Source organism: Trichomycterus rosablanca, chromosome 23, assembly GCF_030014385.1.
Source record: "Trichomycterus rosablanca isolate fTriRos1 chromosome 23, fTriRos1.hap1, whole genome shotgun sequence".
In the NCBI taxonomy this organism is placed as follows: Eukaryota; Metazoa; Chordata; class Actinopteri; order Siluriformes; family Trichomycteridae; genus Trichomycterus; species Trichomycterus rosablanca.
Genome location: NC_086010.1, coordinates 9,011,978 through 9,026,031, shown reverse-complemented (window position 1 = coordinate 9,026,031; position 14,054 = coordinate 9,011,978). Strand labels below are relative to the sequence as shown.

At 40.6% G+C, this 14,054-nt stretch overlaps 1 protein-coding gene across 3 annotated transcripts in view; it reads right to left on the bottom strand.

Annotated features, from left to right (window-relative positions):
• LOC134300939 (dnaJ homolog subfamily C member 13-like) overlaps positions 1-14,054 on the bottom strand; it is a 78,419-nt gene that overhangs the window by 36,796 nt on the left and 27,569 nt on the right. For 2 of the 3 annotated variants that reach the window (XM_062985418.1, XM_062985420.1), the window contains exons 9-24: positions 13,451-13,542; positions 12,179-12,345; positions 11,882-11,961; positions 10,486-10,655; positions 9,135-9,234; positions 8,943-9,050; positions 8,676-8,831; positions 8,376-8,432; positions 8,171-8,292; positions 6,649-6,724; positions 6,160-6,255; positions 5,938-6,078; positions 3,882-3,899; positions 3,484-3,566; positions 2,481-2,634; positions 2,251-2,354 (exon numbers count right to left, since the gene is read on the bottom strand). In XM_062985418.1, coding sequence (XP_062841488.1) covers positions 2,251-2,354; positions 2,481-2,634; positions 3,484-3,566; positions 3,882-3,899; positions 5,938-6,078; positions 6,160-6,255; positions 6,649-6,724; positions 8,171-8,292; positions 8,376-8,432; positions 8,676-8,831; positions 8,943-9,050; positions 9,135-9,234; positions 10,486-10,655; positions 11,882-11,961; positions 12,179-12,345; positions 13,451-13,542 — 1,724 coding nt within the window. The remainder of the gene's footprint in view (positions 1-2,250; positions 2,355-2,480; positions 2,635-3,483; positions 3,567-3,881; positions 3,900-5,937; positions 6,079-6,159; positions 6,256-6,648; positions 6,725-8,170; positions 8,293-8,375; positions 8,433-8,675; positions 8,832-8,942; positions 9,051-9,134; positions 9,235-10,485; positions 10,656-11,881; positions 11,962-12,178; positions 12,346-13,450; positions 13,543-14,054) is intronic. The other variant, XM_062985419.1, reaches the window with a different exon arrangement.

The window sequence follows — 14,054 nt, the reverse complement described above, 5'->3', positions numbered from 1 at the left end:
AGCAGTCAGGTCGGCAGTCTTACCCATGATTGCAGTTTTGAGTAATGAACCAGGCTGGGAGTTTTTAAAAGCCTCAGGAATCTTTTGCAGGTGTTTAGAGTTAATTCGTTGATTCAGATGATTAGGTTAATAGCTCGTTTAGAGAACCTTTTCATGATATGCAAATTTTTTGAGATAGGAATTTTGGGTTTTCATGAGCTGTATGCCAAAATCATCAGTATTAAAACAATAAAAGACCTGAAATATTTCAGTTGGTGTGCAATGAATCTAAAATATATGAAAGTTTAATTTTTATCATTACATTATGGAAAATAATGAACTTTATCACAATATGCTAATTTTTTGAGAAGGACCTGTATATATACGTAGCCAATCCGCTGTTGGGGACCCCTATGGCATCCAAGGAGGGTGTATATTCGCCTGGCACACACTCCCTCCGATGTATGTGCAATCCACCAATCCCTTCTTATTCTCCCTTACTTCAGTGGATTTGCACGTGAGATTGGCTTTGAATACGGAGAGTCACGCCCCAATCTCTGCACTCCTCCACTTTCTGTATAGACAACCAAGGTCCTTACACAATGTTGATAACTCCACCCCTAAGTCTGGTCTTTTCCACCCAGCAGACTGGTGGCCCATTCTGTCTGCTGCAGGCACTGCCAATTGTGGCTGCTAGAGGGCGCCCAGCCAACAGGTAGTCTAGCAAAGATTCAAACCCGGGAGTTCAAAATCTCAGAGCTGGTATGCTAGCGAATTATCCTGCTGCACTACCTGTGTGCTATATATTATTATACAACAGTTAGTTCCGACCTTACAATCTGATTGGTTGAGAAACGTTCTAACTGTGCTGATATTCGTGATAACAGCACGGCCTTTTCACACCACAACTGTATTACTCCGCTGACGCGTTGCCAGTAACACATACGCGCACGCAGGCGCCACAGACTTTTTTCCCGATCTCGTTTTAAATCCGTTATCTGATATACAATCTAGTGCACTATGTAGGGAACATAAATCCGCGATCTGATACACAATCTAGTGCACTATGTAGGGAACATAAATCCACGATCTGATACACAATCTAGTGCACTATGTAGGGAACATAAATCCGCGATCTGATACACAATCTAGTGCACTATGTAGGGAACATAAATCCGCAATCTGATACACAATCTAGTGCACTATGTAGGGAACATAAATCCGCGATCTGATACACAATCTAGTGCACTATGTAGGGAACATAAATCCACGATCTGATACACAATCTAGTGCACTATGTAGGGAACATTAATGTGTTTGTGACGCAAACAGTTAGCTTAATAGCCCAGTTAGCAGCTCCTAAGAGTTCTGTTATCACCAATATCCTTTGGTGTGTGTGTGTGTGTGTGTGTGAGAGCTTTTTTATTTCTTTTTTTCCCTTCGGTGGTTCTTGCCTTTTTCTTCTTGTTGTTCTTACCTCCCTGAAATGAGTTTTTGCAACTTGGGATGTCTGCTTTGTAGTGTTAAACTTTATATTCGTTGTGGAACTACTTTTTGGCGGAAGGTATTGTCAATATTAAAGCATATTTAATATGAAATTCAGGGCTTCTTTGATTTATTTTCTTTCTTTATTTTGTAAAAACTGTCGTATAAAAGCAATAGAACACGAGAGGGAGTGTGTTATCGCGAATAACATCACGGCTGTGATGATCTACGACCAAATCACAGCCGTGATGTTATTCGCAATAACACACTCCCTCTCGTGTTCTATTGCTTAAAGGTAATATTGCAGTACAATATCCATAAAAACTAAGTTCTGTTACCAAAGAATAGCGAATATTCAGTCAAAAGTGCATTTTACTAGGTCAGGCACTGATACTAAATGAGAAGGCATGGCTTGCAACCAGGTGTTCAGTGACGCTGAGGTCAAAGCTTTGTGCAGGCCACAGAAGTTCCTCGACAGCATACACTTGTCAGGTTGAAAACCTACATTTGCTTTAATTTAATTGGATTTTAAAAGTAGAATTGGTGTCGACATACATTTAAACCTTTTAATTTAAATATCTACTTGAATGTCACACTTCTGACCCCAAATGACTATTATGGGAATTAATTACACAACCCTTGCCATGTTTAACACATATGTGTGATACCATGTTTCTGTCTATTTATTTAATCTTGTCTTTATAATTTGGGCTATTTTATGTTTTCATTTTTGTAAACAACCCAGATTCATCATCCTATTCCGAGTGTGAGCGTGCAAGTTCATACGATCTCTTGATGGCTCCGGATTCGTCATTCTCGTCTTCCTCCAGCAGCAGACGTAGGTAATAATCCCCGATCTTGATTTCATCAGAAAGGCACTCGTACTTTACCTACCACCACAAACCCAACAATAAACTTAGGCTAGAACATCAACACTTCGAATTACTGGTATAAACTCGCTAATCTTTAATGATAAAATGACAAAGAAATGTTAAAAATGCAAAACACCAACACACTTCAAACTCTTGATGGTTCCATGAAATGACGCTGGCGCTCCCGAGCTCTCGGTCCACGTTGAAAGAGCGCATTTCTCCCTCCAGTGCTTCACGAAGTTCCTCACGGGTCTTCAGGTTCCAGATCAGATTAGAGCGTGCATGATCGAGCTGAAATCTGTACACAACATTAAATAAAGATTAATGGCTGACAGACTGATTAGGTCTCGTAATAGTATGTGAAGCTTTAATAAACAAGATGGATAAATTAAATAAATTAAGTTTAAATTTACATATTTTAAATAATTATCTCTTGAATACGGCTACTAATTAAGTCTCTGTACTAGGTATATACACACATCCCATTCTGCAGCACAGTACGCAGATAAGAGTGTACGTACTGTTGAAATCAACTCAGTCCCTTAAATACAGTATAACTTAAATATAATATAAATAAATTGTCTTTATCAGGTGATCAATAGTACGATTTATTTTCTTTGTTCATTTGCTTTGTTTTAAAGAAGCAGGACATTTGGTGATACTGCCATATCAAAATTATTAAATCCCTACAGAACACATAATGTTGCTGATCTTCAAACCCACTGCTAGTCTGTTTGACCTAAAGTTGGGTTACATCATGATTTAACCATTGGGAACTCAATAACAAGCCTTAATTTGCTTCAGCTGTAATGTGTTATGTCAACACCACCTATGTGATGTGCCATCAAAAGGCACAATGAGTATAAGAAGATAGCAATAGCCATGCTGGCTGAGGGGTGCTGAATGCTACATTTTTACCATTGGTGGATTGTTTATAAGAGCTTTATCACATACAAAGAGCTTGTGCCAGCATCTCAAACACGACAGTGGGCACTACTTTTATCTCTTTTATTTTATTACTTTTTTTATCTCCAATTTGGTCCTTCTTTTCTAAAAAGGGGGTGGGGGTGGGGGGGGTGGCATTGCATGTGTTTTGTATCTATTTTTAATATATTAAAAACCCTCAAAGTTAATAATTAGCAGGTACTTGTAGTAGAAGAGCTCCCAGTTGGCCTCTATCTTGATCCGCTGTCGTCTCTTCCTCAGAACAACTGGTTTTTGGTTTGGGTTCTGCAACCAACAAAAATACAATGAAACACTAAGGACATTAAACATAACTTAATGCACAGAAAAATAAATACAATTTAGTCACACCTAGCTATCCTAGAATGTTAACCCAACACAACATGTTACATAAACCCATATAATGAACAGTAAGAAGAAATAAATAAATAAATAAATAAATAAATAAATAAAAATACAAAGGAACCCATACATGCACACCCCACACCATAACAGCCATCACTCTTCTCAGGAAGGGTGTTCACAAAATTTTTGGCCAATAAGTGTAGGTGCAGTGAAGTCTCATTGATCAGTTTTACTCACCAGGTTATTCCTGTCCTGCTGCATTGATTCACAGCAAATGACCACAATAAGGGGTGGGGTAAGTGAGGGCAGAAATAACAGAAAGATTATTGATCCTGTGGTCAGCCAATTACAATTAAAATAATGCTAGCAACAATAGAAACTAATTATTTTAATTAATTCAACAAAACAAAATGAGTTATTTATTTATAATCATTTAAATATTTATAAGCACACTTGATGTATCAACAAAATGCTGTATATTGTAATACATTAAAAAAAATTTGGTCAAGGCCCCACAACGGACTGGCTTCCTGTCCGGACTGTGTGCTAATGCATTTGACCCAGAGATTCCGGGGAAACCGGACTCTCAGTGGCCCTGACCAGGATAAAGCGGTGGTAAAACCTGAAAATGAAATGAACTGTACGGCATTCAGCTGATGCTTATAAAAAGTATCTCGTGTGTAACATAATACGCTTCAAGCAATTGAGGGTTAGAGGCCTTGCTTAAGGGCTCAACACTGGCATCTTGGGAGCAGTAGGATTAGATTCAGCAACCCTCCCATTATTAGTACAGCTCCTAAATTGCTGAGCTATAATTGTGCCATTGTGTGTGTAGTGCAAATCAGTAACACCACAGAATTAATTCTTTAAAAACATGAAACATAACATAAAGTGGCTTCTTTAGCTTTGTTCATTTTATTAATTCTTTTTTTTTTCCCCACCACCAATCAACCTGAATTCTGATTCACTGCCATGTTCAAATCGTTGCTAGGTGACCTTTACAGCATCACAGCAAATGTATTCATGGTCACCATGTCCATTTCTAAAAATGATAACAGCACTTCTAGCTCAGTTCCCTACAATTATCTTGGTAAATCAAAACCTACATATGAAGAGACATTCAGTATGTTTATGATGAGACACTGTAGGTATTGTCTGTGTGGGTGTGTTCGAAAACCTAGTGATCTCCCTACATAGATGCATTTTACGTCATCCTACACACTCCCGAGAAGAAGGCTGCATGAATTCTTAGACATCTTAAAATGCTGCCTACTGAGATGCAGTATTTCGAAGTGATAATCTTACTCTTACTTACTTACCCACAAAAAAATTACAAATATGGCGAATGTGGAGCAATGAACCAGTTCTTTTCAAATGTAAATAAATTCTCATTGATTTTTAATTTGTATAAAAGTGTACAAGTGTCATTTTTTGCAAATTCAGGCTTCTCAGTGACAGTTTAATTATTTTCGGTAAATGGGAGGTGTTAGCTGGCATGCTAGCAGGTTGTGCAGCCTCAGACTATTGGTTTGAATAGCAAAAAACTGCGGTGACATAATCACGGTAATCGCTGTCTAAATAGTGCATCTAAATAACCTGCCTTATAACTTTAGTATGAGTCTTATTAGAAGCCGCTCAGGTGGCGCAGCGGTAAAGTACGCTAGCTCACCAGAGTTGGGGTTTCGAATACATCGTGTCGAACCTCAGCTCTGCCTCTCCGACTGGGCTGGGTGGCAGTATGAACAACGATTGGCTGTTGTTCAGGGTTAGGGGTAAAAAAAAGTCGGATCATAGGTCCTCATAACTGGTGCGGCTGCGGCCCCTGCTGCCTGACTGATGGCCCCTGGACAGGGCTGAGGAATAACGCTGACGGGGGTGTGGCCCTCCGTGCACAGTGCCTGTCAAGTATATGAACTCGACTCGTGCAGGTGAAAAACGCAGTCTGTACTGACTGTACGTGCCGCAGGGGGCGCATGTCAGTTGAGAGGCGTCCTCAGTCAGCGGTGAAGGGTCGAATCAGTATAGAGGACGTACCAGGGTAATTGGACACGACTAGATAAGGAGAAAATTGGGGGGAAAAAGGGGAAAAGAAAATTTATATATATATGTCTTATTAAAATCCTCTCTACTTTGCTGCCTAGGTTGGCAGAAGACAGCAAGACAGCTCACTAGGTTTTCGAACAGACACTGTTGTATACCTCTCTACTCTAGAATGTTCTCTTCAATTTACACTCATTCACTTCGACCTGTCAGATCTTTTAAAAGAAACGTTAAAGATGTTTTCATAGCATACCTCATTCTGTGCAATTCCCATCTTATCTCTCCAGTGCATGAGCACTAGATCAGTCTTCTCTTTGGCAAATTTTTCGACCTCCTTGGCAGCCTTGCCCGCTATCCGTTGCCACTCGGGCACCTTGTTACGCCCAAACTGATCCTACACAGAAAGGAAAAGGAAAGATTGGAGCAAGAAATCTGTCATCCTAAGTGATTAGTAAAGGATTTAAGCGAAACATACAGAGGCGATCTTGAGGTTGTCCCGGATGTGCATCCTGTCCACGTCTTTCTCAGGCACGGCGTCAGAGCTGTCCAGATACGCAAGGAGACCGGTAGGCTAAAGGAGAAATGAGAAGAAAACGTTGTCTACGTCATGCTTTAGGAGACGCTTCATTTAACTACATAATGTGCCTGCGAAGTCAGGACCCTGGGCTGTGAAGGCCTTAGGACCCTACATGAGGTCCTCTTGTGGACCACTTGAGTAGATCTAGATCTTTGTGGTGGCAAATAATGCCCCCCTCCCACCAAGCTTAATGGACCGTTCTCTCTGTTCAAAAGAGTTAGAAAGGAAAAGTCCAGCAGAGGGAATCAAGATACCTTCCTAACTCCAGTGTGAAAGACACATTGCTTCCCTCTCACTGTGTTTTATTGTTGTAAATCTCGAAAGCAAAAAGGAAAAAGTAATGGTCTAAAATAAGACAGCACTACTGTAATCAGTGTGGAATCTCACCAGGATCCTCTTGAGCAGGTTCAAAGCAACAGGATTCTCCGCTGTCCATAAACCCACCAGGTGCCGACTCAGCTGTCTACATACAAAGCATTGACACAATTAGTTATCTATTTATTAGCACTTTAACGTCATGTTTTACACACTTTGGTAACATTCATGACAGGACAGGTAGTTACGCATTATAAAAGATTCATCAGTTCAAGTTTTTAATGTCTTTGGACTGTGGGAGGAAACCTGACCTCCTGGAGGAAACCCACACAGACATGGGGAGAACATGAACGAAGAGAACTCAACACAGAAAGGACTCAGACCGCTCCACCTGGGAATCGAACCAGGACCTTCTTGCTGTGAGGCGACAGTGCTACCCACCGAGCCAGCGTACCACCCAACACAAGCTAGTTAATGATAAAATAATTTTTTTTCTATCACAGGACTGACACTGGACAATTGAGACCGCTGATGTCTGGTCGAGGCGCCTGCACTAATGTTCAGGGTCTTTTTGGAGTTTCTGTACACAGTACGTCTCAGCGCATCATGTGACTTTATGTACTGTAAATCAGGGTTTTTCTGTTTATTTATGCATTTCCTCTCATTTTTCGCCCGATTAAGCGAAGTCAATCTGTCTTCCGCTGCTTGGGATCCCTGATTGCATTCGAGGAGGGTATATCGCTGCTCACGCCTCCTCCGACACATACGCAGTCCTAGCGTACCCCTTCTTTTCGCCCATGCATTCTGCACAGACGCCTCTATCTGCTAATCAAGGTCCCTACACAGCGTTTAAAAGACCCCACCCACATAGTCCGGTCATCCCGCCCTAGCAGACACAGAGGCCAATTACTGTCTGCTGCAGGCACTGCCAATTATGCCCGCTGTATGGCGCCCAGCCGACCGGTGGCAATGCCGAGTTTCGAACCAAGGAGTTCAGAATCTCGGCGCTGGTGCGCTAACGGAATATCCCGCTGCGCCATCTGGGCACCACAAAGCGACCCACATTTTGTCCGTGATTTTTACCGCGACCAAGGCAACACAAACAACGCATCAAAATCAAACACAAAACAAAATATACTTAATTAATAAAAATGGTGGCAATCTGGTCCTACTGTGGTTGACAAGATGGAACGTAAAGCCGCCACAAGGGGGCATTCTTGTATAAGTTCGTTTTGTGTTTGTGCTTGTTAAAATCGTTTATTTCATTCTTATTATTTGTCTCTGCAACCCATTTTATTGGTCTGAAAAACCTGGCTTTAAATAATAGCTTGTTTATTTTTGTTTGTTTGTTTTTTTCGGCTGCTCCTTCATATTTACGGTTCCCCAAAAATGTATCTGGTCTTCATACCAAAATTGGCACAGTTTTTACCCAGTATGCCCTTCGCAACTCTTTTTTTTTTTTATTATCTGGGCTTGAGACCCATTTCTATTCATCAGAAGACATTCACAAGCTGATTTTTGTGGCTTGAAGCAGGAAAAACGAAAGAAGAAATATTGGTGTGATTTGGGTGTGGATGCAGGTATGTGTATGTACCTGTTAGTAAGCATTCTTTGATCAGCGCTGACTGTGAACATGGATGTGTGGAGGTGTCGGGGTAAAGCCCCTTCACTCAGTGCCAATTCTTGCATCTTTGTTGCGATTTCCTTATCTCCCTCCTGAACACACACACATAGGCAGACACAAGTATAAACTCAGCTCACAGCAGACTGTATCACTTTACACATGGGCGCAATCTTACCTCGATAATGGCCTTCATAACCAGCCCTGCTCCCTTCACTATGGCCATGGAGGGATGCTGCACGGACAGAGACAAAAGAACACAGTGAGTAGAATCTTAGTGGTCTACGCCAGGGTTTTTCAAACATTCTAACCAAGGCAACACAAACAATGGGGTTTGCTAGGATTGTGCTTGTGTCGGAGGAGGCGTGAGCAGCAATATACCCTCCTCGAATGCAATCAGGGATCCCCCAGGAGCGGAAGACAAACTGACTATGCTAAATCGAATAGATGCATAAATACATAGAAAAAAAATTCAGACCTGGAAGAGTTTGAAGAGGGTACGTCCGTTGGAAGCCACCATCTCCAGCAGCATGTCGAACTGCTGGCTTTCGCTCGTCTCGCTGTAGGGTGCGCAGAGGGCAAAGGTTAGGAAGTCCAAAAGCGCACTGATGACCAAAGCACCTGTTCCGTAGTCCTAAAATATGAGAGAAAGAAAGATGCACAGAGCGAGAGAAAGGGAATGAAGAAAGAGAGCAGGACGTTCAAGTTGCATCGTAGTTTAAATGGAACATTTTAGTTAGCGTACCACATTACTGATGAATTTCTCCAGAAGGCTTTCCAAAAACTTTTTGGAGGAGAGGAGGGATGCTTTGTTCAGCTGCTCCTGTCTCAAGTCGTAGTCATCATGCATAGGCTGCAACATCAACGTTTGTTATTGTTAAAAACAATAGTCGCTGTGTGAGAGTGGGCTGATACACACGCATTAGCAGATACTTACACACATAAGCGCACAGAGCATGTCTATAGCAGCGTGGGTCACACCGTTGTTGTTCCTCTTCAGTGCTTTCACAGTCTTTACACCTAATCTCTCCCTAAACCTGAACACACACACATATATACACACACAGACACCAGTGAACAATGTGTCTAAAAGTGTATCTGACTAATAGCAAATGAATCATGAATTTTGTCTCGTGTTTGGATATACACTGATCAGCCATAACATTAAACCACCTCCTTGTTTCTACACTCACTGTCCATTTTATCAGCTCCACTTACCATATAGAAGCACTTTGTAGTTCTACAATTACTGACTGTAGTCCATCTGTTTCTCTACATACCTTTTCAACCTGATTTCACCCTGTTCTTCAATGATAAGGACCACCACAGAGCAGGTATTATTTAGGTGGTGGACCATTCTCAGCACTGCAGTGATACTGACATGGTGGTGGTGTGTTATTGTGTGTTGTGCTGGTATGAGTGGATCAGACACAGCAGCGCTGCTGGAGTTTTTAAATACCGTGTCCACTCACTGGCCACTCTATTAGACACTCCTACCTAGTTGGTCCACCTTGTAGATGTAAAGTCAGAGACGATCGCTCATCTATTGCTGCTGTTCGAGTTGGTCATCTTCTAGACCTTCATCAGTGGTCACAGGACGCTGCCCAATGGGCGCTGTTGGCTGGATGTTTTTGGTTGGTGGACTATTCTCAGTCCAGCAGTGACAGTGAAGTTTTTAAAAACTCCAGCAGCACTGCTGTCTTATCCACTCATACCAGCACAACACACACTAACACACCACCACCATGTCAGTGTCACTGCAGTGCTGAGAATGATCCACCACCTAAACAATCCCTACTCTGTAGTGGTCCTGACCATTGAAGAACAGCATGAAAGGGGACTAACAAAGCATGCAGAGAAACAGATGGACTACAGTCAGTAATTGTAGAACTACAAAGTGCTTCTATATGGTAAGTGGAGCTGATAAAATGCACAGTGAGTGTAGAAACAAGGAGGTGGTTTTAATGTTATGGCTGATCAGTGTATATTACTTTTGTATGATTTTTACATTCATAAGTGAACCTTGCAGATGCAAATACAGGTCCTATGCTCCAACATTATCAAGAAATTCAGCCCAATAAAGAGCACATATCTTCTATCCACCTAATAAATCCTGACTCCTGAGCTAGAGGTGATTAGTTCTAACTCACAAATCAAGTGAATCATTATGAGATAACCTTAGAAATAAATATATGAATCACAAATCAATAACCATCATAGCCATAGCCAACACGTTCTGCATAATATTCGTCTTGCTTCTGGAAGTAAATTATTCAAGACATGTATACCTGGGGAGCTGTGTGAAGGCCAGAAAGCCAGCCTTGGAGGCAACTAGGCGTCTGATGGCCTGAAACTGAGCCTCTAGCTCAGCATTGGGGCCGACCATCTCAGCATCCTGGGACAGCAGTGCCAGTATAGCATTGTTGATCAGTTTCTCCTTGTTCTCTGAGAAAAGACCCTGCAAATAAAGTTACATGACGTCACAAAGGCAACAAATATGATGCATAGATGCAATAAAATCTTAAATTTTTCCTACTTTAAAACATCAAAGCACATGCATCAGTGAAGAAATGCTCCAAAATAACAATAAAACCAACAGTAAAGTCAAAGATGCCTTTTTTATAGCCAATGAGACTTCGAGTGCAACCTGCAGTTTTAGCACAGGCTCTGAACTCTAACAGACTAACACAATTTGAAATGAGATCTTGTCTTATTAACAAATTAAGAAAAAAAAGTAAGGTAGCTTTTAGGTCTTTCACAAAATATGTGGCAAAACCACTTTCTGCTGGCTGTCCCACTGGGCATCATGCTTAAAAACAATAAATAATACTGACTGGCAGTATTGACACTTAATTCACATGAAATGTATTTTAGTTTTAAACAAGAAAGCTCAGCAGTGTTGTCATATGGCAACGTGAGAAGATAAAAACCCAGTAAAGTAGGGACAGTGCTAGCCTAGTGGGTAGAGCTTTGGGCTATCAACCGGAAGATTGGCGGTTCAAATCCAGGCTCCGCTATGCAGCCACTGTTGGGTCCTTGAGCAAGGCCCTTAACCCTGTCTGCTCCAGGGGCGCCGTAAGGTGGCTGACCCCGCGCTCTGACCCCAGCTCCCAAAAAAAACAAGCTGGGTTATGCGAAGAAAGAATTTCATTGTACTGTACACCTGTATATGTATATATGACAATTAAAGTATATCTAAAAAATATATCTAAAAGAATAAAGTGGCTTCATGGAACTTGCTGATAGCAATTCCTGTGTACTTAGATAGATATTTCCTGTGTACTTACTTTCACTTAGAAATTAATAAAACCAAATCTGCACAGTATACAACAGCGATATCTAATTTTTTTTGCACCACACACCGGTTTTATATAAGATATAATTACACGGACCTAGTGGTGATTGGGGACAATAATACCCGAAGAGTTTTGGAAATTTAATTGCTTTTTTAGCGATCACTAATCATTTATTCCTTCTGTGCGGCCCGGTAATAAATATAACCCTCAGACCGGGGGACCACTGGTATACTACATATATGAAACATTTGGTATAGGGCAATATTTAAAATATTATACTATATAAGACTGAATACTAATTATTACATTTCTTTGTTCACATGACCAATTTTACAACCAACTTCTCAACACACCTTAATTTTAGTGTTTTAAGGCTGAAATAACTTACATCTTGTGTGACGGCATGCAGAACTCCACTGTAGGATATGTTGGCATTAAACCTGAACACTGCATCACCAAAGTTTCCATCTAAGACAAGCGGAAAAAACATCAGAATGATTAAATAAACATTAAATGTCATGTTCCCTTCAGAAAATGTAAATTATTATTCATTTTTTCTATAACTAGGTATTTACAGTTGAGGACCAGGCAATATTTAAAATAGAACTGTGTAAATTCAAATGCTGTGAGATAAGACAAAGGTACAAAACAGTAATACTGAATAATTTTAGAAGCTTCTACATACTGGGTGGAGCAGCAAGGAATTTCAGATGGAGGCTCTCGACTTCCTCATCTACCGGCATACTTAGGAGCCCCCAGCGCTGCCCTCTTTGGGTTGGGGCCATCTTTGCACAGACATCCCTGTTACCGGACGCCCGCACTCCATCCAGTAAACTCGCCATGAGAGAATCTCTACAGAGACAGAAAAGAATCAATAAAAACGGTCTGTCTTTATAAACTGTACAGCATAAACTACAACAGCTGGAAAAAGTTGGACTAATGACATACCGTTAACTGCAATTTCAGATAAACATAGATTATACAAAACCTACTATAATACAACAATCAGGCAGCCTTAAAATGCAGCAAATATTAAATGTAACTCACATCATTTAGACCACACAATTTCAAGAATGCCGAAAACAAGGTGTGTATTTATTAATACATAAATGCAGACCCAAGTGGTCGTTCAGTTATGTAACACTGCTGACAGTAAAACACTCAGATGATTTTGTTTTATTTGTGAAACAATACTGAAAATGTGTACCAAATTTGATACAACAGGTTTTATTTGTGCTTTTAGCCCAGATTGTGTTTCTCAGAAAAACGGACATTGAATTATTTCCTTAAATACAAAACGATTCAAATATAATCTATAATGTAACAACAAATACAGAAAAAAAAAAAAAAAAAAAAAGATTGAGCGCTTGGGTGGCGCAGTGGTAAAAAAACACCAGTGCTGACATCTCAAGCTGTCGAGGTTGAATCACAGCTCTGCTATCAGACAGCTGGGCACCTACACAGACAAACGATTGGCTGTGTCTGTGTGTGTGTGAGAGAATCAATTATTATATTGTACAATGAATACAAATAATAGAAAACCTGTAAAACCTGAGAATTAAGATTTAGTTGGTGAATGAAATCACTCCTAAAATTATGCTCATACTTTTGAAATGGAATGTTAAACAAGCACATGGTCAGGTGTCCACAGGTTTCTGACCATATGCTGTAACCGTAAAACAGTGACGTCAGCTAATGAGCAAAATATATGTGTTTGGGTGGGTCTCTGATTTTTTGCTTTGAGAAATGTCCACGATGATATCTATCTGTTTAAGGTCCCAGGGTGGAATAATGAACAGCTGTGTTCGTGCAATGGTGTCCAAGTTTATGTCTAGTTCCTGTATGACTGGTTGAATTCGTAGGCCAAGGGGTTGAATAAAATTTGGTCTGGCTTCATATAGTGGTAGGTGCTAATGAGCAAAAAGCCATTAAAAGGAACAAAGTGTATGTGCTTTACCTTTCTGTTGAGCAGTACTTTCGTATTTGTCCCCTGATGAACTCCACAGTAAAAATCTGAGGGTTTTCCGCATCACAGATCAGAGCAAACATCTGCAACAGAATCAATGCCAACATCAGCTGTTGGATTAAGCACAACACTGCAAATTTCCCAACTGTTCTGGAGTGTGCTCCAATTTGGACATCCCATCTAATTACTGTGTTCAGGTGTTTCTGATTATTAATGTGTATAAAATCACATATATAAAATAAATGATACAGTAAACTTTGTGGCTCTTTCCTGTTCTATCAGGACTGAGTACCCCATGTACAAAGTAAGGCCCCTTAGAACATAAGTAACTTGTACAGAAACCTCAACCTCAACCCCACCAAACACATTTGAAATAAACTGAAACAGTGCTTAACCATCCAAATACTATTTTGCCCTAATTTCTACAGAAATACTTCTAAATAAAAAACTTGGGCATAGCCTTTTAAGAAAAGTGGAGGCGGTTGATGCCAATGGTTGTCCAACAAACTCGTGATCAAAACTAGAGATGTACCGATCGGGGTTTTTGGAACCGATTCCGATCTCCGATCTCCTTTCAGGGACATCGGCCGATAGC